The sequence below is a fragment of the Vitis vinifera genome, chromosome 8, assembly GCF_030704535.1.
Source record: "Vitis vinifera cultivar Pinot Noir 40024 chromosome 8, ASM3070453v1".
Classification (NCBI taxonomy): Eukaryota; Viridiplantae; Streptophyta; class Magnoliopsida; order Vitales; family Vitaceae; genus Vitis; species Vitis vinifera.
The window spans coordinates 14,861,291-14,887,200 of NC_081812.1; the positions used below are offsets into that span (position 1 = coordinate 14,861,291).

At 31.8% G+C, this 25,910-nt stretch overlaps 3 protein-coding genes across 4 annotated transcripts; 1 reads left to right on the forward strand and 2 right to left on the reverse strand.

Moving 5' to 3' along the window:
- Positions 1-426: 426 nt before the first annotated feature.
- On the forward strand, positions 427-7,623 carry LOC100248303 (uncharacterized). 2 transcript variants are annotated; one of them, XM_002274557.5, is made up of 6 exons: positions 427-750; positions 902-974; positions 1,864-1,952; positions 2,113-4,119; positions 5,555-5,741; positions 6,901-7,623. In XM_002274557.5, exons 2-6 carry the CDS (start codon positions 902-904, stop codon positions 7,497-7,499), a joined length of 2,955 nt encoding a protein of 984 aa, XP_002274593.2. In that variant the 5' UTR covers positions 427-750; the 3' UTR covers positions 7,500-7,623. The 2 variants fall into 2 exon arrangements, with proteins under 2 accessions (XP_002274593.2, XP_019077419.1); XM_019221874.2 differs by lacking the exons at positions 427-750; positions 902-974 and adding an exon at positions 1,216-1,262.
- Positions 7,624-11,310: 3,687 nt separating this feature from the next.
- On the reverse strand, positions 11,311-11,937 carry LOC104880083 (uncharacterized). Its single transcript, XM_010655407.1, has one exon. It carries the CDS (start codon positions 11,935-11,937, stop codon positions 11,311-11,313), a length of 627 nt encoding a protein of 208 aa, XP_010653709.1.
- A 9,611-nt stretch (positions 11,938-21,548) lies between these two features.
- LOC100244737 (protein SODIUM POTASSIUM ROOT DEFECTIVE 3) lies at positions 21,549-23,602 on the reverse strand. Its single transcript, XM_002277832.4, has 3 exons — positions 22,781-23,602; positions 22,193-22,268; positions 21,549-21,985 (listed from the first exon to the last, which is right to left on the reverse strand). The coding sequence occupies exons 1-3, from the start codon at positions 23,351-23,353 to the stop codon at positions 21,822-21,824; spliced, it is 813 nt and encodes a 270-aa protein (XP_002277868.1). The 5' UTR covers positions 23,354-23,602; the 3' UTR covers positions 21,549-21,821.
- Positions 23,603-25,910: the final 2,308 nt, after the last annotated feature.

Genomic DNA, 25,910 nt, shown 5'->3' on the forward strand with positions numbered 1-25,910 from the left:
TCCTAAAATTATATTCAACTAAAGAAGCACAAATTCAATTGTATTATTGAAGTAATAAATTTTATGAAATTAAATGATGACACTACAATGATATCACTTATTAAATCTTGCCGACGTGTCACTTTATATTAACTTGAAGTAAAGGGTAGCTAATAAAATTATATTTTATTTATTTATTTATTTTGACAATCCAGATAAAGTTTGAAAAATGGAAAAGGCACCACTATTAAAGGAAAAAGAAAAGAAAGGGTCTATAAAAAATTAAAAACAATTTATTTTTTAATAAGAGAAAGAGAAAGAACTCAGAATGGTGACGTGGAAATAAGGAGTGAGATGGCAGGACAAAGAGGTGACAGGTGGAAAAATAAAGCAAGAGAGAGACATGGGTAAACCACTTGCCCAGTTGCCCGCGCAGAGGGTCAGGGTACTGTGTCAGAAAATCGGTATTTGAAAGTTCAAAATCTGGGTCCCTCTTTACCACTCCTCTCCCCAGCTCTTCCCTCCGCTTCAGAACGGCCTCAACCATTAATGCCCTCGCCGTTGCCTCTCTCTCCTCTCTCTCCCTCCCTCCCTCCCTCCCTCCCACCGTTTCAAGTATCACTCCCTCGTTCTAAATCCGGAAAATAGAAACGCATCACCCTTCTCTCTCTTTCTCTCTCCCTCTCCACATCTGGCCATACCGCCTCTCTCTCTAAACCTACAAGATCTGCTTTCCGGATTCCGTTTTAATGCATTTAAATAATAGCAACGGTAATAATTTGTTCTAGGTTTTCTCTGCCCGTGATCTTCTCGGATTCTTCCTTTTCTCTCTGTCTTTTTTTTTCTCCCGAGGTTTCCGATCTATCATTTCTTACGCAGTACGTTTTTTTTCCTCTTTTGTTTCTTTTTTAAATGACTAAAGATGGAGAGGTTCCGGGCAAAGAGGTCAAAGATTGCGGCCCCCACTGATCGGACGGCCTCCGCCATGAAAGAAGGTCTGATTTTCCTCTTGGTTCCCGGGAAAACAAAATGTGAAAGAAACTTGTAAATGTTTGTTTCCCTGGATGTCTGTTTCGGACTTTGTTTCTGTTTTGTTCACTCTCATTTTGGTCTCTCTTTTTTCTACCACATTTTCTCAGTGACCAGTGCCGTACTGTAGAGGTTGTCTTTTCTTTTTCTTCTTTTTTCTTCTTCTTCGTCTTTTTTTCCATCTTCAATGCTTATGTTTCTGTAGGTTTATGGAGCGTGGAGATTATGACTTAGTTGCTTGTGCTTTTGTTAAAGTAGGGTTTGAGTTGGGTTGAAATTGATTGGTGATTTCCAGTGTAGTGGTATTGGCATGATTCTGTTTGTTTTCTTTAATGAGTTGTAGGGTTATGATGAGATATAATGACAGTTTTCATGCTCTTAAAAGCGTTTTATTCTATTTATTTAGTTCTTCTCTAATCATATCTTTAGATGTTTCGCAAATGTGAAAGATTCTTTTTTTCACTGATGCAATTACTTGAATTTTGTTAACATCTGCTTTACTATATATATATATACATTTTTTTTATTTGTTTTTTTTTTTGTTTTCATTTTCCAAGTTTTATTTCTTCTACCTTGGAGTTCTGTTTTTTCTTTTTTCTTTTTTCATTCTTTTGAGTTGCATTTCGTCTTCTTTTGTGTTCTTCTAGGGTTTCAAGATGAGAATCCATAGTAATTTTTTGTTTGAGGGTCTCTATTGTTTTTTGTATCCGCATACTCTGTTGTGATGTTTCATCGCTTGGTCATAGTGTTTTTTCTTTTTCAAATTATGCTTCCAGAAGATCTCAAACTATATGATTCTTGGTCATTTGCTCTTTGGATGGCTATCCTAATTTTCTCAGGGGAATTCACTTTCAGGAAACAGGCAGATCCGAAATCAGAGAAATTTTCCAAAATTGGCCTCTGATTTGAGTTCTTGCACTAGTGGTTCTACGGAAGAAGATTCGGTGGGTTTGGTTCTCATTCTTGAATGTACCTTGCTTTACAATTTGATTTTGTTGTTTGTCATTTTGGTATCTGAATTATTAATGGGAAGAAATTTTTTTGAGATATATGAGTTATACTTCTTTTCTTTTTGTAAATAATGGTGAATTTTGGCATTTGTAGTTCACGATTGAGTTGGGACCAAGCTCTTCAAAACAAGCAATTGGAACCCCGATGAAGAAGTTGTTAGCTAAAGAGATGTCAAAAGAAGCTGAACCTAAAAAAAGATCACCGAGTGTTATTGCCAGATTGATGGGTCTTGATGGACTGCCACCACAGCAGCCCATTCATAAACAACAAAAGAAGTTAATGGAAAATCATCAACAGAGGACAGAGACAGTAGAAAGAGCTGAAGGTGGTGGCACATTTTATGGCCCCCAATTGCATAGGAAGAAGAATTCAAAGGAGCAGGAGGAATTTAAGGATGTGTTTGAAGTTTTAGTAGCACCAAAAGGGGAAAGCGATTGTTACCAAGTGGAAGGGCAAGGAACTACCAATTCAAAGCTCACTGAGGCCGAGAAGGCATTCATTCGGCAGAAGTTCATGGATGCAAAGCGTCTTTCTACTGATGAAAAGCTTCAGGATTCTCAGGAATTCCATGATGCACTTGAAGTACTGGACTCAAATAAGGACCTTTTGCTGAAATTTCTTCAGGAGCCAGATTCCTTATTCACAAAGCATCTGCAGGATCTGCAAGGTGTGCCTCCTCAGCCCCATTGCCGTCGTATAACAGTTAGTAAGTCATCAAATTCTCCCAAGTATGAAAACAATGCAACAGGCTGGAAATCCAAGAGAGGAACTTCACGGAAGAATGATATTAGCTCTCCTCAAAAACATCATGATGATCATTTCAGTCACTCTTATGGTAAACATGATGCTCATAAATCTCTTCACCCATCAAGAATTCAATTTGAAGGGAGGGATGAGACATCTGTACTGCCCACAAGGATTGTTGTTTTGAAGCCGAATCTTGGGAAGGTGCTGAGCAGTTCTAAATCTATTTCATCACCCCGATCTTCTTATGATTTTCTTTCAGATTGTGGGAAGCATACTGGATCCATGAGTATCAGGAATAAGGAGGCTGAATTGCAGGGATCTAATGAGATGGGGTTCTCAAGGCACAAGTCTAGAGAATCTAGAGAAATTGCAAAAGAAGTCACTAGGAGAATGAGAAATAGTATCACCAATGGTTCCATGAATTTTTCATCTGCTGGGTTTCGAGGCTATGCTGGGGATGAGAGCTCATGTATGTCTGGAAATGATTCCTTGAGTGAACCAGAAGAGACTGTGCTCATTTCGAGAAACTCATTTGACCGGAGTAGCCGATACAGGGCTTCATCATCCCATTCCACGGAGTCTTCTGTAAGCAGGGAAGCCAGAAAGAGACTCTCTGAGAGGTGGAAGATGACTCGTAGGTTTCAAGAAGTGGGAGCAGTAAATAGGGGCAGCACGTTAGCCGAAATGCTTGCTATTTCTGATAAGGAAGTGAGGTCTGAGAATTTGGATTCCATGATTGGTCAAGGTGGATGCAGCAATAGTTTTTCTAGAAATGATGGAACCTCAGAGTGGGCTAGTCCTTTGGGTATCAGCAGTATGGATGGGTGGAAGGATGGATGTGGCAGGCATTTATCAAGATCAAGGTCTCTTCCTGCTTCATCTGATGTCTTTGGAAGTCCTAAGGCAAGCATGCACCATGAAACTCAGGTTGATGGCTGGTATCTGATGTCAAAAGAAGTCATGAACCGGGGAAGAAACAGGACAATAAGGGGGAGTATCGGTCCAAAGGAAAGTCTATCCTCCAGAAACTTAAAATGTAGTAGTAAGAAATCTCAGTCCTCCCGGGACAAAAGTAGGGAGCATAACGACACGTTACAGGAAATTTATTTCAACCACAATGAAATGAAGTGCAACCTTGACGAGAAAGGTCCATCTGAAGAAAAGCCTATGATTTCTGAGACATCGGCTTATAATGCCACTGATACAAATTTAGTTGTTGATACAATAGTGGATGAACAAGAGAACATGGCCATGTCTTCTGAGTCCCCTGACGAGTCGCTCCGAGAATTATCAACATGTATTTTTGTGGAAAATAATTCTTCAACCCATGGCCTTGATGATTCAATTCCACAGGTTTGTGATTTTTTTTTTTACTTTTCTGAATGAATTTCTTTACTTGTTAACATGTTATTAATGCAGCAAATCAGTATTTTTGAGGTGTTATTGTAGCATATTATTTTGCAAATCTTGTCATGTCTGGGTCACTTAGTTGGTCCTCTATCTTTTTTCTTTTCATCCCTATACATTTAGATGTCCTGTGGGGTTCATAAAATTGTTGAGTTGTACTCTGTACATATTAGCTGGTCCTCTTATCTATTTTATTTTTTCTCTTTCGTGGTTTCGACAAAAAATCCTTCATTTTCCTATCTGAGCTACCTTATTGCAGCATTCTGCTTCTTTGAGTTCTCTTTATAATTACGTATCATATATTTTGGGCTGTATATTGCTTAGAACATGCTCTGGAACTTGCCTATTTGAGTTTGATTGCTGTAGCATTGTGAAGGCTTCAAAATACTTTTGATTCCAGTTTTGTCTTAAATATTTTCCTTGTATATTGTTCTTATTTTAGCCTATTTTCTTAGTTACATCATTAGGACCATATCGCGTACCTTGACATTCTTCTACTGTCAACAGAGGCAATGACAAATGTGGGTGTGCAATTGTTTGCCATAAGAGATGGATTTGGATGTTTTCTATCTGAACTTTTTTATCCTCCTTTTTGGACCTTTATCTAGTTAGCATGCAAAAATCAGACTTATGATCACTTGAAAATCTACAATAAGGAACTCTGGAAATTGTCTACAACAACCATTTATGATGATTTATAGCATCATTTGTTCAATATAGCCTCAAGGGATTTTGGTAATCATATTCCTGTACCTTTGGATTTTGACCTGTTAGTGAAAACCAAATCAAAGCATGGTTTATTTATTTATTTTTCTGTATGCTGGTAGTTTGATGCTTAAGGAATCATTAGGCAGTGGTTTATATTTCATGCCTAGAGAATATGTCTTCTACCTTCTCTCTTCTGGTATCAGTTAATTTTGGTAACTAACCAAGGGTGCATGCTAAAATTTGTTTTTATACATTTGAGTTCACATTTTAACCTTGCAAACTCCTGAAAAGCTGGCAACAGTGTAGGTGTGGCATGCCTGTAGTCTATTCACTTTGCCAGCTATGCTTGAATACTGTTCCAAAATCTAGAATTATTTGCTATAGTATTTGATCAGTTTTGGCTCCCATGTTTGCCTGCACTTGACTTTTGGATGGTTGTAAAAGTGAAGCATGATTTAAACATTAATTGAATCATTATCATTGTCTATTAATCCTATCCACTTATGATGTAAATAGAATATGTTAGGAACTTGTTAGATTCTATCCTTGAACTACTAGTTTCTTTTGTTTTTCTTCCCTATGGACTCACGTGAAGTTCTTGTTTGACTAAGATTATGACAGTTCCAGTTGCGTCTTTACATATTTTTCTTCTAAATCCTTTATAATGTTCCAGGAACCATCAAATGGATCATCTGAGGGAAGTTCAGTTCCTTTGCTGGGCTCAGTGCCTGAACCAGAATCTCCATCAAGCTCCAAGGAGGCTGAACAGCCTAGTCCAGTTTCTGTTCTGGAAACTACCTTTCCAGAAGATTTATCATCTGGTTCTGAATGCTTTGAGAGAGTCAGTGCTGACCTCCAAGGTAAGTAGAAGCTTTTCAAATCATTGAATTTTTTTTTTCATAGTATTTGAAGTCATAAATCTATTATAAAAAATGAAATTGTTGCAAGAAAAAGAATCTATTAGGATAAAAAAAAAAACAAAAAAACAAAAGAAAAGTTTCAAGAAAGAAAAGGAGCTATGAGAAGTAAAACTTATGTTTGATTCATGGAAAGTACTAAGGAAAGAAAAAAATACTAAGGAAAATGATTTTCTTCTATTTGGTTGTACTATAAAAATCACTAAAGAAAATCAAACATAACTAAAATATGTTAGAAACTTATACATTTTAAAATTATTTAATATTTATATGTAAGAGTTAAAATAAATGAAATGAGTTTGAAGTAGTATATAAAAATAATTTATTGATTTTAAAACTATTTTTTATTTTCCTTTACTCTTTCTTTCCTCCTACTTTTCTTTTCTATTTTCTTTCTTCCCTTACATTTTTCCTTAAATTTTCCAAGAACTAAACATAGCATTAAGTAAAAACAGGATTTTCATTTCTAGAACTCATAGGTGGGAAATTATAATTTATGCAGTAGTTAGTTTCATTAGAAATATATATGGAAAAAAGTGTGGTATCATGCTTCAGATTTTTACAAGCAACGAAAGAATGAAGAGCTCAAATGGCTATATAATTGAACATGTATTAACTGATCTATTTGGGGTCATATAATTGAACATGGCTATATATGTGTTTTTTTTTCTTTTCTTTTCTTTTCCTTTAAAATCAGAGTACAAACATTTTCACTCTCATGATCTCATCCTGTATTGGTACATACCCAAATGGTCACAGTTCTTGGATTTCTAAGTCATGAAGCTCTCATGTTTATCCTGATCTTTCTACTAGTGTCAAGGATGCGGTTGTTGTCCCATAATGAAATCATCCCAGCTCTTTGATTTCTAAGTCATGAATGCTCTCATATTTATCCTTGTCTTAGTACACAGCATTTTAATCATCCATTTTAAAGCCCTCATTTTTTCTACTCCAAATGCTAATGCAAAACAAAAAGTTGGATGTTCTCATTTTCATATGATGCCGTTCAATTTATGTATACCTGTTTCTCTTGGTTATGCACTCCCTATGTGCCTGTTTCTTTGCTTTAATTACCTTTCATCTCATTTGTGATTGTTGCTAGGGCTTCGAATGCAACTTCAGCTTCTCAAGTTGGAGACAGATGCTTATGCAGAAGGATCCATGGTTATCTCGAGTGATGAAGATGCTGGAGTTTCAGAAGAGATGGGAATATTTAGAGCTGAGGATAGCTGGGAATCTTCCTACATAGCTGATGTTCTAGTTGACTCCGGCTACAGTGATAGTGACCCTGAGATGTTTGTGGCAGGATGGGAGTCCTCCGAATGCCCTTTGAGTCCCATGATCTTTGAAAAACTTGAAAAGCTGTATAGTGACCATACAACTGGATTGAAGTCGGAAAGGAGGCTAGTGTTTGATCGAATAAATTCAGTACTCATGGAAGTTTTCCAGCCGTTTGTAGACCCTCACCCGTGGGTGAAGATAGGGTCGAGTGTTCATTCCAGATGGCGCAAGGACAGGCTCAACGAAGAAATATATAAGTTGCTGGCAAGGCAGGAGAAGATGGCGAATGATGCCACATTGGAGAAGGAGCTGGAGAGGGAATCAGAGTGGCTGAATTTAGGAGTGGATGTGAATGCAATTGGTATGGAAATAGAGAGGCTGGTGATGGATGAGCTAGTGGACGAAGTTGTGTCCATGTAGAGATTTTGAACCAAAGCTGTTTTTGGTTCTAGGCAGTTCACATATACACATATGAATTGATGTAACGATCAGTTCAGGTAAAGCGTATAAATAAAATGATCGAAATCGACATGCTAGAGAAAAATTTGAAAAATGAAATGAAAGCAGAGCAGAACCCCTGGTAAAAAGGTTATGATTAGTGGAGTTAAAAATGCTTTGGTTTTTAAAATAAAATTTAAGTGCTTAATAAATTAAATTATTCAAATTATTGTGAACATATGTAATGATCAAAATAATGGTGTTAAAATTTTAAATTATTTCTATATTTGGATATAAAAATAAGATTTTAATTAAATGCCTTATTGTATTATTTGAGGTTAATTATTAGTATTTTCAATATTCACATTTTTATATTTTATCACCATTTAAGTATATATATATATGGATATATTTTTTAATTGTGAAATGAATTATAAAATATAAATTCCAATAAACAAGCTTGCAATCACTTGTCATAATTCGTGTCATATGACATGTGTCATGACCTATGTCATATAACATGTGTCACGAACTATGTCATGATACATGAAGAGTGCCACAACCCATATCATTATATATGATACGTGTCACAACCTATGTCATGATAGATGATATTATGTATGTCATGAGTAGTGTCATGATGTGTGTCATTATCCATGCATAGAAAAAAAATAGAGGAAAATTTTTATAAAGAAATCATGAAAGAAAATTAATAGAAGACATAACAAACAATTTAAATGTGACATTTTATTTTTAAATGTTACTATTGTTTTCAATATAAATAAATTATATATTATTTCTTTGAATTTATGACTAATATAAACGAAGAAATCATAAATGATTCTCGTTAAGTGAATAAAATAAAATAAAATTTGTTTTTCCTTTTTTTTAAAACACATTTAAAATAAAAATAAAAGTTTATTTTTTTTACCAGATAAAAGATAAAAAATTCACCAAATTTTTAGTTAATTTATTTATAATTATATTTATTTAATATAATTAAAAAATTAAAATAAAAGGAACTGATGGCGATTTTAAGATACTAGGAGTAGGCAATCTTCCACGGTACTTAGATAAGAAATAAAAAGGGAGAAATAATTGATTAAGAGGAAAAAAAGAGTCATTTATTTAGGTTAAAAAAAATTCTTTCTTTCTTTTCTTTTTATATCTATTTTTTTTAAATATTCATTATCTTAATTTAGGGGCATTCAATATTGGACGACTTATCTAATTTAATCCACAGTTTTTTAAATGCCCAATATTTATCATTTTATATATATTTTTATTATATTTATCACTTCAAAATTATTTTTTATAAATAAAATAAAATTATCATGAAATTGAAAATAACTCAATTATCTACAAATTCAATAAAATAAGTTTTTTTTAAAATATAAAATCATACGAAATTGGAAACAATTCAATTATCTACAAATTTAATAAAATAAGTTTTTAATTTTGAAAATAGTCCAATAATTATCGAGTTAAATTTTTTTTTTCTTCATATTTATCACTTTAATTTTTTATTTTTAAAAAATAAAATTATCATGAAATTGAAAACAACTCGATTATCTACAAATTTAATAAAAATGAGGTTTTTAATATTTTAGAAATATATGTTTTAAATAAAAATAATAATTTGATGAGAGAAATTATAAATACAAGCTTCCATAATTTTAATTTAAATAAACTAATGAGAACAAATTATCAATTTTTTTTAAAAGAAAGTACTTTCAAATGAAAAAAATATCAAAATAAATCTTAGTCAGAAAAATTGAATTTTTTATTTATTAAAAATGTAACAAAAAAGGTTTAAAATTAACCATAAGATTCCCGAATTTTGAATTTATTTTTTCAAATAAACGAATATAAAATAGATTAAAAGGAATTTAACACAATTTAAATAGAAAGTTAATAGCTTTTTTTTTTTTTTTGTATTTAAACCTAAATCATAGGTATTTAGGCATATGTTGTCAAAATTCACACAAGCAAATTTGTATATATGTATTTTTTTTTATATAAAAATTAAATAAATTGAACGAAAAAGAAATAAAAATAAAAGAACAATAAAGAGAATGAAAGAAATCGAACTCCTGCTAATAAAAATAAAAATAAAAATTACAAATAAAAAACTATTTTATGTTTTTACCTTGTTTCACTTATTTTTTAAAATTAAATATAAAAATTATTTTTAAAATATATTTAAAAATATATTAAAAACATTCTAAAAAATGGTTTTGTTTTTTAAAACAATTACCAAATGGTGTAAATTCCCTAAAAATGATTAGGTTTTTCAAATATAAATTTAAGTTTGAGAGACAATATAGCAAAAAAAGTAGAAAGTGGGATAATGGGAAGAAAGGAAAATAAAAGAAAAATTTACAAGGCCATTTTAGGAAAGAAAAAAGTACAAACACATTTAACATAAAAATGTTAGTTTATTTTTAACAAAAAAATTAAAATTTAAAAATTTACAAAATATTTAATTAGTTCATTTATAAATTATATTTAGAGTGTATTTGAAGATGATTTTAGAAAGTATTTATAATATTATCTAACGAGATTTTAGTTAGTATAATTAATAATATAAAGTAAAATAAAAACAAAAAAAAAGATCTTCTATAGTACTTAGATATGAAATAAAAAGAACAAAAATAAAAAATAAAAAACAAAAAAAACACATTTGTTGTGATTTTTTTTTCTAATTTAATCGACGAATTTTTTTTATAAAAAAACCCAAAATTTATAGCTTTATTTTTAATTTTTATAATGTTTATCACTTTAATTTTTATTTTAAAAAATAAATTTATCATGAAATTGAAATCAGCTCAATTATGTACAATTTTTTTAAAAAATATTTTAGAACATTTAAGTTTTAATCAAAAAAATAATTTGATGAGGGAAACTATAAATACAAATTTCCGTAATTTTAATAATTTAAATAACTAATGAGAAACAAAATTATAAAAAAGGCTAGGTTAAAATTGATTTTCAAACCAAAAAAAATAAAAATAAAAATTGATGTAAATTTTATTTAAATATTTTGAATGTTTTTTTTAAATCCAAAATGCAACAAAAAGTTTAAAGGAATTTAAAATAATTTTAATAAAAGTTAAGTAAATATAGATGGATTAATAAATAATTTTAATTTAAAGTTAATCATTCATAAGATAATTGTAATTTAAATTTAATTATTTATCATATATTAATATGCTTTAAGTAATGAAATAATATTATTTTATTTTATTTTTAAAATAATTTGATCATGTAATAATTTTATGACACATAAATTATTATTTTATTTTTTAAAGATATATATATATATATATATTATTTTGGTGAGTTTTGATTATTTTGTAGTCTCATACTATAAAATACGTGTGTTACGAGATAAACTACATAATAGAATGGAACACCTTGAATTATTAATTAATATATGATTAATAAAGAAAATATTTATGAATAGATTTAATATTTAATCATAAATGGAGCAATGGGGAAGAAAAGTAAGAGAACAATAAAGAGAATGATAGAATAGGACCCATGACTTTCATTTTTTATTCAACCACTCCTTATTAGAGGATAACAAAGAGAATGATGAAATAGAAGCTATGATTTTTATTTTTCATTCAAACGCCCCTTATTATGAGTAATAACTAATAAGCATCCTAAGAACGTATTCCTGACTTGAGGGTAGATGTTACTTGTGGTGGAGGTGGTGCATTTGAACTTCCATGGGAGGGCCCGGATGGAGGAATAGGGACTCCTTTAGGTAGCATTCCGTATCTGAGAGCTAACCTCTTGCAAATGAGTGAGGTGGAGGTGGCGTTTCTGAACCTCTATGGGATGGCCCTGATGGAGGAATAGGATCTCCCTTGGGGAGCATTCCAAACCTAAAAACAGATGCTCTTGCAAATGGTTGTGGTGGAGGTGGTGGATCTGAAGTTCTTTGGGATGGCCCGGATGGAGGAATAGGGTCTCCTTTAGGTAGCATTCCGAATCTGAGAGTAGGACCTCTTGCGAATGAGTGAGGTGGAGGTGGCGTTTCTGAACCTCTATGGGATGGCCCTGATGGAGGAATAGGATCTCCCTTGGGGAGCATTCCAAACCTAAAAACAGATGCTCTTGCAAATGGTTGTGGTGGAGGTGGTGGATCTGAAGTTCTTTGGGATGGCCCGGATGGAGGAATCGGGACTCCTTTAGGTAGCATTCCGAATCTGAGAGTAGGACCTCTTGCAAATGAGTGAGGTGGAGGAGGCGTTTCCGAACCTCTATGGGATGGCCCTGATGGAGGAATAGGGTCTCCCTTGGGTAGCATCACAAAATTCATTGCATGTCTTTGGGCATTAGCAAGACCCAAAACACAACCCAAAACTAGCAAAACCATAAGCCTCCTCCCTAATCCACCTCTATGCTCCATGTTGTTCTTTTGCATTTTGGATCTTCTCTATTACCCTTTACATAGAACAAAGCACTCCTCGAAAAGGAAATTCTACAAATTCATAACCTATTACATTTTAATAAAATAATATAACGAATATAGATATTTATCAATAATAATAAGAAAAAATAGATTTTGACTCACTTATTTGAAAAAATATATATAAATTTCAACTTTTATAAATCAATTTTATTTTCATCAATTTAAAAATATTTTTTAAAATATATGCATTTTTTCATAAATTAATAATTATATCTTCAAATACCATTTTACTTGATAATATTAAATAGAATTACAAAAAATTAATTTATCATTTTAATTTGATAAAAGTATATTACAAATAAATATATAACAAATTTTGTATTATATAATATAACATACAAATTATTTTGGAAAACTTCTCCAAATCCTCTAATGATAAATAAAATCTTTCTAATTCTCTAATTAATAATGGTTTTATATCTTATATTATATAAATTCATTCATCTTTTCATTTTTTTCTATATTTATTTTTAAATTAGTGTGTCACAACCCACTTTCCCATAATATTATGATATTATAATCTTATTCTTATTTTTTACCATTAATATTATATTTTCAATTTTTTATTTTAAGGAAAGCGGTAAAAGTGAAATACAAATATGGATAAAAATTTAGTATAGACAAAAAGAATATAGATTTATCAATAATATTATGAAATCGTATTCTTATTTTTTACCATTAATATTATATTTTCAAATTTTTTTTAAAAGAAAAGTGGATTCAATTTTCTTAAAAGTGAAATACAAATATGGATAAAAATTAAGTACATACAAAAAGAATATAGATTTATCAATAATATTATGAAATCTTATTCTTATTTTTTACCATTAATATTATATTTTCAAATTTTTTTAAGAAAAGTGGAATCAACTTTCTAGAAAGGGAAATACAAATATGGATAAAAATTTAGTGCAGATAAAAGAAATGTAGATATTTATCAATAAAAATTTATTTAAAAATAATTCACTTTCTAACATATTTTTAAGAAAAAAACATAGAAAATGAAATATAGAAAACTTTTTCAAACCAAATAAAACCTTAGGCTGTGTTTAGTTCTTGGAAAATTTGAGAGAAAATGGGAAAGAAAAAAAAAAGTTTAAATTTAATAAATTATTTTCATATATTTCTTCAAACTCGTTTTACTTATTTCTCTTTATTATAACAAGATTAAATAATTTTAAAATACATAAATTTCAAATTATTTTTAATTATATTTGATTTTCTTTTATATTTTTTATAATGAAATAAAATAAAAAAACCATTTCCTTAATATTTTTTTATTTCCCTAATTTTTTGGGAAAACCAAATATAGTCTTAATTTTTCAATTTTTCTTTTTGCAAATCAAAAGACATTTTTCCCAAGAAAAATAATAGCATAAGTGTAGAAACGGATATGGTTTATTTTGTCATGCCAAGAAATTTATTAAAAATTGATTCTTTTTTTAATATATATTTTTTGTTTTTTGTTTTTATACGCGAAAATACTTTCAAAAATTTTTAAATTTGAAATATTAAAGATTTACATGTCTTCAAGAGTTCTTATTTTTCTGAGTGCTTGTATATTATTTTCTTATTTTAAAAACACAATCTTTTTACTATCACAATTGGATTGACAATTTTTTTTTGTATCTTCTACATAAAGATTGTATTTTTTTTTAATGTCCTTTATTAAGTTTGCAGTTTACTTTAGGTTGAAATTCTTTCTCTCTATGTAGGCTTGAAGAGTGTGTTTTCATGCTAGATAGACTTGTTGGAGCAAATCAAAAAGGATAAAGGAAAAATATTGTTTTTTCCTCTACTTGCTGAAAAGTCTTTGATTCATTCGTTTTTATCACAATTTGAAAGATGATGATAAAAACTTTTTTTTTTAAAAAAAATCAAAGATTAATTGAGAGCCACAAGTGGCTTGTCCACATGTTTCTTGAATGAATTCATTGAAAGACAAATATCACATTTATAACACTTTATTCACCTTGATCACAATTTGAAACATGATAATGATTTTTTTTTTTTTTTTTAAATTTCGAAGATCAATTGAGAGTCACAAGTGATTTATCCATTTGTTCCTGAATGAACTTGTTAAAGGTAAAGATCACATGTGTAACACTTTTGTCATTTCTCGGATTGTTTGAGAGATTTTGTAAAATATTTTCTTTTCTATGAAACCTTTTTTATTATGTAGAATCGTTTTGTCAAGTCCTCTTCATTGAAGCAAGTCATATGTGAAATTAGGAGACTAAATTTGAAATCCTCAAAATTTAAATTTAATTGTTTAATTCAAAAAATTTGGTTCGTTGATTTTAACAACTTATCTTCTTCATTAAAAGATTTGCCAAAAGAATATTTATTTTTAATTCTCTTTTGATTTCAATTAAAAGATTAAATTTTATTTGTAAGACCAAATTTTGTCTCATATCCTTCTTTTTTAATATATGTCACTTGTCAAATATGTGAAATCCATCTCAAGCTCAAATTTTGTTGAATTGGAAAGTTATCATTTTAAAGACCAATTTATCGATAATTTAATTTATTAAAAATTTTGTATCTTTCTAAATTTTGTCATATGTCATCTTTTTAAAATATATGTCACATGTTTAGGTTCCAACTTGGGTGGGTTGGTTGGGTTACCCAAACCCAACCCAAATTAAAAAACAATCAACCCAACATGATTGCTACCCCGAGGCATTCAATCCAAGTCCAATCTAACTTCATTTTTCTAAACTCGAGTTGAGTTAGGGTTGATTGAATTGAGTTCAGGTTATATATATATATTCTTCCTAAGAAAAGTAAAAAGTATATGATATAATAAATTTGGTTTTTTCTTAAAAAAAAAAAAGAAAAGAATATTATTATATAGGATAATATGTATTATAAATATTATAAAAATAGAAATTGGGTTCGGGTTAGACTTGGTTTCTTCCAACTTCTAGTATTGAAAATGATTATCCAAATTTACCCAAGCATCATATTAAGCTCTGGTTAGGTTGGACCAGCCCACTCAAGTTGTACCCCTACACATGTCAAATGTGTGACTCATCACTTGTGGAGCCTAAATTTTATTGAATTGGGAAGCTGCCATTTTGAAGATCAATTTAGTGATAATTTAATTCACTAAAAATTTTAATGTCTACAATAACATTTCCAAAATATCTTAAGATATTTATTGTTTTATGCATCCTTATGAATGGGTAGTATCTTTGATTGGTAGAGCATGAAATTTTAGGTTTCTATTTTTATTTTCAAAGAAAATAGAAAACAAATTGAAATTTTGAAAAATATGTTTAATATTATAAAATATAAAAATCCCTTGAATTATGGGAAATTGGGGATATCATTCATATATTCATATCAATGTAAATCTCTTTACGACTCTTTTGAATTTCTTTCTTAGAATTTTGTATTTTCTTATCATTCCTATTATTCTCTCCTATTTTTTTCTTTTCATTCTTTTATTTCACGACATTCAAATATTTATTTCTTGTTTATAGAAAACAGAGTTTAAAGTGAAAAAGTGAAAATGTACATTGGTTTTTTGAAAACTTTTTTAAAAAAGTGGAATCAATTTTCTAAAGAGTTACACAACTATAAATAAAAAATTAAAACAGATAAAATAAATATAGATATTTATCAATAATATTATGATATAATAATCTTATTCTTACTTTTTTTTATCAATAATATTATGTTTTTTTATTTTATAAATATAATTAATTAGCAAAAAATATATAATATTATTGGTAAGAGATATATATAATATTATTTTTTAATGAAAAAATTAGTAACAAACAAAAGAACACAATGGGTCAATTCCTTTGTTAATTATATACATATAACATTTTTACTATTAAGATAGATAATAGCTAAAAAAAATTAATGAAAATAATCAACAAATATAATTTGATTGCTTTCATTATTTTTCGTGTTATTATTTTTTTAAAAGCAATTCCTTAACATATTTTTAAGAAAAGAAAACAGAAAAAATGAAATCTAGAAAATGTTTTCGAACCTTAATTTATCAAAGACACATTTCTCAAGAAAGAAAAATGATAGTGTAAGTGTAAAAACGAGACCCGTGCTTTTCACCCATATTTTTCACATGTACCGCTGCATGAAACATTTTTCACCGTCACATACGTCGAACAAATGGCGAATATTTTTCACATGTCTCAGTCAAACATTTTTACATTTTTCACTCCAACTGCGTAGAACATTTTTGTGGGGACATTATCCCACATGTCCACCTTCAAATACTTCCACATGTCTGTCCACACGGGGTCGTCCCAACTAGGTCACGTGTTACTTCTTTTACCATTGGTCGAACAACCTTTGAGACATATATCCCACATGTCCACCTACAAATACTTCCATGCGTCTGTTCACATGGCGTTATCCCAGCTAGGTCAGGTGTCACTTCTTTTACCATTGGTCGGACAACCTTTGAGGCATCTGGGGATAACCTTTGAGGCATCCGGAAACATCCTGTCCGAACCATTTGCGCTGAGACTTGCATCTCCTTGATAGCCTCAAATATTATTTGATATACACGAGAACGGATAGTGATAGCCTCAAATATTATTTGATATACACGAGAACTGACATCAGATTGACTTTGATATCTTTGGTGACTTTGATATACGAGAACTGACACCAGATTGACTTTGATATACGAGAAACTGACACCAGATTGACTTTGATATACGAGAACTGACACCAAATTGACTTTGATATACCATAACTGACACAAGACACCAGACACCAGATTGACTGAGAAATCGTATCAACAATTTTACATTTTTTGTGAAATAATCAACAATTTTACATTTTTAGGAATTCATCTTCAATTGACTTGGTATCAACAATTTTAGAAGTGTGCTAGGAATTTATCCCCAATTGACCTGATATCAACAATTTTAGAAGTGTGTTGTGAAATCTGAGGGAGGAATCCATCGTGAGTTGACTTGGTACCAACAATTTTAGAAGTGTGTTGTGAAATCTGAGGGAGGAATCCATCGTGAGTTGACTTGGTATCAACAATTTTACATTTTTTACTCGGACAAATGGCCATAACAAAACCTCAAATCCTTATAAAATACTTTCAAAAATTTTAAATAGACAATTTTTTATATATAGAAAAATTGTTTTTTGAAAATTCGTACAAGAAATAAGGTAATTTTTTAGAATGTTATAAAAAATAATCTAATAAATATCAACATTGATTAAAAATAAAACATAGAAATTACTTGTAAGAAATATTTAAAAACTAAGAAAACAGTTGTTATAGAAACATTATAGAAGTGTTTCCAAACAGACTTTGCTGGATTTTTGTTCTAGAAACATTGTAGAACTGTTTTGTAAAATTAGAATCATTTTTGAAAGACAGGCTGGTGGTGGTAAACAGTAATAAAAAAAACCTGTGTTGGTAAAAATGTATGGGAATAGAAAGAGTGGCATTGCCCTACCTAAATAATTGTCCGGCAATTTTCGGAAAACTTTCTTATCTATTTATTCATATACCAAGTGGGATGATTACATGATCAAGCAATCAAAATATGAAATTTATAATTTGAATTTCATTATTTCAGAACAACATCTTGAATCAAACCTAGGAATGACAAAAACAAAGCACAATTCAAATACGGAATCCATTGGAATACGGAATGAAGAATGAAAGTTGCTTGCCTAAACCAAGATAAGAAAGATAAGGAATCCACTGGAATTGGAGTTCAGAATCAAGAGTCAAGTTGCTTGAGTAAACCAAGATAAGTAAGATAAAGAACTCTATCTTTAGCACCCGTTCTATGACTCTTGGTGTGCTTGCAAAAATACTTGAGTTCAGCAAGTTTGCAACAGCCAAGCATTTGCCCCAAAAACAGAAAGAGCCAGTTGATGCGTCTCTTCTTTCCGAGAAGAGGCTTGACACAGTTATTCTGCTCACAAAATCTACAGTTGGGCAAGATTGGACTCTGCCAAATTTGTGGAGCACGATCGTGCATGTTGTCCATGTTGACAGTTATGAAGGTATTTACTTCAGTAAACTTTTCCTGCAAATTGTATTCAATTTGGTACCGTTTCTCGCATCGCTTACACTGAACATCACCAGTGATTTTCAATATTCCTTTCGATAGCAGATCACTGACACTTCGCACTTTGGCTCGTCGCGTGGTCGCCCATGGATATGGTTGAGGGATGGTCTCAGACTTTCCTGGTCGGAGAATTCTCATTGGTGATTTGCGGGTTTGGGAGGGACGAAGTGGGCCTTCCACGTTCTGGCGAGAAGTAGAAGTTCGATGGGATGATGGGTGGGGAGGATTAGTAGATGCTCGACGGGAAGATGGGTGGGGAGGATTGGTAGATGCTCGACGGGAAGATGGGTGGAGACTAGAATTGGTAGATGCGAGATGGGAAGATGGGTGGGGAGGGGAAGGTGGTGGCTCCAGAGGAAGAGAAGTAGGTGGAAAAAACTGTCGTAGTAGCAAGGACGGGGGAACTGGATGGGTGAGCAAAGACAATAACGAGGATGAGAGCAAGAGTGGTTGTTGCTGTTGTGGTGGTGGTGGTGATGGAAGAGCTGGGGCCGCGACTGTTACTGGTGACGATGCTGATCTGATTGCTAGTTTAAGTCTGACCAGCTCTTCGTCTTTATCTTCCATATAAAATGACGAAGATGATATTTTTCGGTTCATGAAAACGACGTCATGGAAAAAATAGGAGACAAAAGGGATGATTGAAAGGGAAGTACAAGGGGTTCAACAGAAGAATAAGAAGAACCCTGGACATTACCATTAAGTAATGTTTTAGAAAGAGGAATTGTGTTTGGCTAAGACTTCTATTTCCACTGGAGTAATGTGGGATGATAAGCCTCTGAATATGTCCCAGTATCTGATAACAACTTGATAGTGGAAAGCGGATGTGGGAACTAATTCAGAGTATTTTTCCGGATTTCTTGGACGTGGTAGGTTGCTCTTCAAATGCCACCGGACTCTTTTCTTCCTGTTTGCTCTCCTCCTTCAAATTTCGAACTTCAAATACTTCGTTGTTCTCGGAGGCCCACAGTCTTCTCTGGGCTCCACCCCGTATAAGACTCTGTCCCACTTCCATCACATGACGTAATCTCGAAATGGAATCAACTGCTGCCACCAAAATTGGTGGTGCAGGCTTAGTGGCAGTTTTAGGTTTCCGGACAGAAGATAATAAGTTGATCACTTGCCCATGCTAGAGGGAATGGAAAAACGTTTCCCACTTATCACGCCCAAGCTCATATGGTTTTAAATTAATTCATGGCGCGTTTGGTGTTTGGCATTCAGGAATAAAAACTGAAATAAGTCAAATTATAATATCATGTATAACAGAAGAATAAAAGTGTTGAGTCAAGTCATTTGACGTTGATTAGTAATACTACACTTGCAACCCAAATCCTTTTACATTGCTCGGTCAAAAGCACATTTAGACATTGTTAATGTGGTAGTCATATTTTACTACCACAGTATGTAAAAGAACATAAAATTGGTGCATTTTCATTTTCAAATCCTCCATTGACATGAATCACTTCGGATATTGTGGTGGTATCATAACGCTTCTAATGGCATCATGCACTTATATCACAAATTTAGCCGTTTTCTTAGGATTTCCCAATGGTATTATGTCACGAATTTAAGTGTTTCCTTAGGATCTATGCCACTTGTACATCATGAACTTAAAAGTATTTTTCATGTTTGCCATAATTAGATAATAACTCAAACCACAAGTCTTAGACAACTCAAGTCACTTTACATTAACAAGTTAAAATGTTACACTTGTACAACTCAAGCCACTTTTAATTTATTAAGTCAACTTTTTTATAGCTTTCTATGCTCAACGACCAGACTCAAAAACTAGAAATGAAAAAAAAAAAAAAAAAAAAAAGAAACTTGTATTGCACATAACATAATGTTTGAAACCATCAAAGTTCCTTACATCTATAAGGATATGTTCAGTTCTCAAACATTATGAAGGAAAGAAAAAACATACCTAGAAAATGACTTTTTTTATATTTGATTTCACCATATAAAATGCAAAAGACAATCAAATATAATAAAAATTAAAATTAAATTTATAAATTTATAAATTATTTAATATTTATATAATAAAAAATAATAAATGTAAATGAATATATAAAAATAATTTATTGATTTCAAGGTTTTTTTTTTGTTTCTTTCACTCTTTTTCTTCCTTTTCTCTGTATTTCCTTTTTCTGACATTTTTCCTGACAATCTTTACAATTCCCTACACAAATTCTATATACAAGAAATATATGAAAATTTCAAAGGTCTCCATACTACCCCACCCCATCTTCTGTGAACGCACGGAGCCGAGACGAGAAGAGAAAGAATTCTCCGGCGGGCTTTCTCTCGGAAAGCCAAAGACGCCCCAAGACAAGCGGGTCGTCATAGATATCGGAAGGGGACATGATCAATAGAACCTGGCTGGATCCGGGCTGGGTTAGTGGCCCCATTCCTAACCAGTTCCAAAAAGGTTCCCTCATGCTGGAGGGGATGCTCTTTTTGAACTTCTCTATAACTGTTTTACACCTCACAATGTAGATGACTCCAGATGATCTTATAAATTTCCTGCTGCTTATAAAAGCTCAATTGAGGATATTTGAGGAGGTTGGACATCTATCTGGCTTGACTTGGTGCAAAGGAGCCACATTATCTGAACTATGAAAGAGGGTTCTCCCTTTTGGGAACTTATTAGAGTCTCAAGACTCTCAAAATGGGACCTATAGCCGCGGACCACACTTTGCTTAGTCCTTGAGCACTCCCTCAAGTTGTGACCTCTGTCCTGTCCCTAATTCGCTCAGGCGTACTCGAGTACAAAACTACTACCATTTATTTTGTGCCATGTGCAACCTCTGTTCCAGTCCGCATTAATTAACTGGCTCACATAACCGACCACCCCTTCTGGAGCACCTGATACGTTTCATGGGGCACACTTACTGGCCGTTGCCCTTATATGGCCTCCTCGTTTACTACTTTAATGTTTTGGCAGAGCGACTGCAACTAACCATGAGAGCCTGTAAAACAGAAGCACGGTAAAATCGTCGGGGACCAAGTGTTGCCTTACAAGTTACAGCATCCGTTTCTCTAGATTAGGAGTAGCCATACTATTTCTTATCTTTTTAGGAAGAAAAAATAGAATTTCTCGTAACACCCATTCTCCACCAGCTCTCAATTCTGTTTCCCATGAACTGATTAGTGCTTAGTGATTTGAAGAATGGAAACGATTCACGGTGATTCTATTTATCATTTGTTTTTCAAGACAATTTTTTTGGATTGATTTCAAGTGAAAGTGTGGAAACTATACAATACATATTTTATCTGGTTGCCTGAATATAAACTTTGAACCATACACCAAAAAAAATATGGTCTCGAGCCAGTGATCAGGATTTTCTACCTTCCCAAACAGCATCCCTTGAATAGGAAAGCCAAAATGGTGTTGGGAAGTACAAGAGCGTGACAATGTTGTAGCAAAATCATGGGGAACTGGATACAGATGATAATGGGTCATACTTAAGCAAGTGTTTAATAATAATTGATTAATATATCTAAAAAGGCACCATTGTTATCGTTCAAATTAAGAACAAGAGTTTCTGAGCATAACTGAAAAAGAGAATCAATACCTCTCCTACTTTACTTTCTCCTAAGGGACAGATTCTGCTTCGGCTACCCACGCTGTGACTGCATTTACACTAAATTAAGCATCTGATTCACCCTCATCACAGATTCACACTCCCCCACTGAAATTTCCTTTTTCTTTTCTTCCTAAGTCCTTTTTCCTTTTATCTATTTCACTCGAGCCAACCCATGAGGCAATGATGACGCCATGGCAGGTGTCCAAAGTTGCGCGCTCTTCACCTTTGACACACTTGCCAGGACGCCTAACGGCGTCACGTCTCCCACCACTGTTACCTTCTTCGCTGCAAAGTCTATGTTGAAAGATGTCACCCCTGCTCACATCATAAAAATTGCCCATTTGTTAATCACTACTCATCTTCGCTAGTATTAGTAAATATAACATGGCTTGGAAGATGGAAGTTGGAACAGATACTGAAGATGATGACCAAGAATTAAGTTTGATTTGTACATGTCCAGTTTTTATCAAGATGCTTGCTTTCAAATCAAACCAATAAAAGAGTGGAAAGTCATATGCACACCTTCCATTCTAGAGATGTGTTTCCTCAATTTGCCTTCACAGCCTTTGCAGTGCAGGGACACCCTCAAAACCACAACCTGAAAGAAGAATACATCAAAATCACACCCGCCCACCCTTCCTCCACTGAAATTATGAGTTTATTATTCGGAAAAGTGGAATGATTGAAAAAGGGCTTTGGGTGCACTTGGACTTCTGAGATAAGTGAACAGGGAAGTACTAAGAAAAGATAATCCCAAGAACTTTTAAACCTGATTCATGAGGTTTTCATCATCATCTAATGCAGCTTTTGGAACAAGTCCAAGCATTCATCCACCCACAATTAGTATTAAGCAGATCCAATGCTCTTCGTATTCCTTTTGTTGCTTTACAGATTAAGAAAATGTTAAATTTCTTCGTAGAAAACATATGGAGGCGCTGCAACCTTTTTCGCAAACAGAAAGAACTACAAGCAAAATGCTGTTATATCTAATTTTGTCCAGTACTTTCATCATCACTATGTTTAAAACTAGGAAGTAGTTTCCATAAATTGACCAGACACTTTCCCTGGTGATCATTCACTTAGCAGTGGGGGAGAGAGCAGATTTCTTACCTGGTCGGCAGAGCCTGAGGATGAAGAAGGTTTCGAGTCCGAAGAGCCAGATGACGAAGAAGGTTTCAAGACAGGGGAATCATCATCAAGATTTACAGCTTTTGCCTTCTTGGGTTCAACAGGAACCAATGCTAAAACTGGATCAAAATCAGGTAACACGTCGAAGAAGGGTGGCTCACTCAAAAGATACCTTGATGAACCAGGAGGGCTGATTAAATCTACAAACTTAGCCGAGCTCTTTCTGAGCATATCCAATGGCTTAGCAGAGCTCTTCCCATATTGATCAACGTTCTTTGCAGAGGCCTTCTTGATTTGATCATTTGACTTACCAGTGGTTTTTCGATTCTTTTGGTGGAGCTGGTGGTAAGGTTTAGGATTGATGGGTGATTGAGAAGAACAAGGAGTGGTGAGAGTTTTAACGCTGCTCCTTCTTGCATCTCTGATAATGGGATTGTGCCGATCAATTGCACGGCCACCCTGATCAATGGCGGAGGACGAAGACGACCCTGGTTCCATGCTCACACATATGGCTGTTGAAGCTTGTGACGCACAGAATATATCGATTCCTTTCATCTTTGGAGAAAGATAACAGATAGACAACAACTAGTGGTTTAGGGAATATGCATTTGAGAGAGAGAGGAAGAGAGAGAGAGAGAGAGAGAGAGAGAGAGAGAGAGAGAGAGCTTCTCAAGAAGTTTGTTTGCTCTGCTTTTAAGCTTGAACTCTTGGTGAGAGTGGAGCAGTGTCCATTGAGAATTAAAAGGGAATAGTAAACCATAATACACCAACGACTAAATCATTTTTCTATGAGTTTGCTTTGGCTTCCACTCCAAACAAATACTTCAAACCATAAATATCACTTGCAATATTTATCGAGAGTACGATTCCACGTATAATCTCTAGTTTAATGTTGCAGGGGCCCATGATACATGCTGGTGAACAAACAAAAACAAGACTTAAAATCACAATTTTTGTCATGGGTTTTGATTGATAATCCCATATTTGCAAAAAAAAGTCGGTCTAGGGGAGTTAATCCGTACTCTGAGACCAAAATATTTATGAATATCTTTTTCAGATGTGCCTTCATTTTCAGCTTTTTACCGGTTATTAAAAGTTTGAATGAGGAGGGTGAGGCAGAGCAGACGCGCAAAACTAGGCTCTATCTGCTTGACAATCACATTAATTTAGTCTCCGGCGTTCAATAATCTAATCCAGTCCCCTTCATGGGTTGAATGAAAATTTGGAAGCTCCAGAAACAGCCTCCTTACAGTGCGTTGGCCCCATTATTAAATTAAATTAGTTGTTTCACATAGAAACACAATATTGTGAACGTGTGCTCTGCAGGGTGTGACCTACAGCTTTTAATTGTTACTTATTGCCCAGGAAAAAAACAAACTAGTGGATAAATTCCATCCATGAATCAGAAAACATGAGGGTGGGATGAGACAAAAGCAACGGTAAAATAATCAGCAACGGCCTGCGGTGCTAAATTTATTGAAGGGTGCAGGGCACTATGAGCTCATGTGATGAGCAACGCAAACGTTAGATTATTTTGAGAGAAGAAGGGGGTAATTTCATTCAGAAGAGAGAATTAAGCCTATGTTTGGTTCTTGGAAAATTTGAGGGAAAATGCAAAGGAAAGAAAATAGAGAGGAAAAGTAAAAGGAAAGAAAAAGTGAAGGAAAATAAAAAATAGAGTTAAAGATGATAAATTATTTTTATTTACTACTTTAAACTCATTTTATTTATTTTAACTCATTAATATAAAGATTAAATAATTTTAAAATGTATAAATTTTTAACTAATTTTAATTATATTTAATTTTCTTTGGAATATTTTATAGGACAACCAAACATAAGAAAATCATTTTTCTTAGTACTTTTTTTCTTTCCTTTGTACTTTCCGGGAGCCAAACATAACCTAAATGATAGTATCTAAACTAGAACGACCAAATTATTTAAAAAAAATATTATATAGAATAATAGAGGCATATATTGAGATATCCTAGTACACCAGATGAGAGCAACCCTATCACCATCTAACATTTATTGGGTTGGTGCTTTGTATTAAAAAGGAAGTTAAAAGATACCGAGACTTTAATAATCTAAATATAAAACTGCATGCTACTAAAAAAATCAGAGACTTTATTTGTTGAATAAGGTTTGGTCAAATGAGTTTTGACCCAAAATAGTCCATCGAAATTTTTTTTTATAAAATAAACTTGTTGTCAAAATAATGTCTAATTCTTTGTGCCACATAAGCTATCATGTCATATAACCGTAGTTGGTATAAAGCCACAATTGGTAACTACGGATTTGAATTCTTTTAAAAATGGTTAAAGACATAGTCACCAACTCCGGTTTTAACTATATATATATATATATAACTTTAAATTTTTTAAATAAAAATAATATATTATTTTGATTTTAAATAAACTTATTTCATTATTTAAAAAATAATAATATATGAAATTAAATAATTGATATTTTTTATTTGATATAAAAATATTTTTTAAATTTTATTAAAACAATAGGTACTATATTTAATATAAATATATTTAGTTAATTATATTTAAATATAAATATAATATAATAAATTATATTTATTTAAAAAAAATTTATGAAAGCCTATTAAAAAAAACAAATAATATAAATTGTTATATTAATTAATAATTTTTTAATACTATATGTAAGTGGTATATAATATCACATGTATATAAGTTCAATTTAAGTTTAAAATTTATCATATTTTAATTTAAGTTTATAATATCATATCCATATATGATAATAATTTATTTATATATTTAAATAAAAATATGATAAATTTTAAATTTAAATTAAACTTTTATATATATGTAATATTATATACCACTTACATATAATATATAAAAATTATTAATTAATATAATAAATTATTTTTTTTTTCTAAATAGGCTTTCATAATTTATTTATTTTAAATAAATATAATTTATTATATTTAATTTTAATTAACTAATTATATTTATATTAAATATAGTGCCAATTGTTTTAATAAAATTAAAAATTATATTTTTTCATATCAAATTAAAAATATCAATTATTTAATTTCATATATTATTATTTTTTAAATAATGAGATAAGTTTATTTAAAA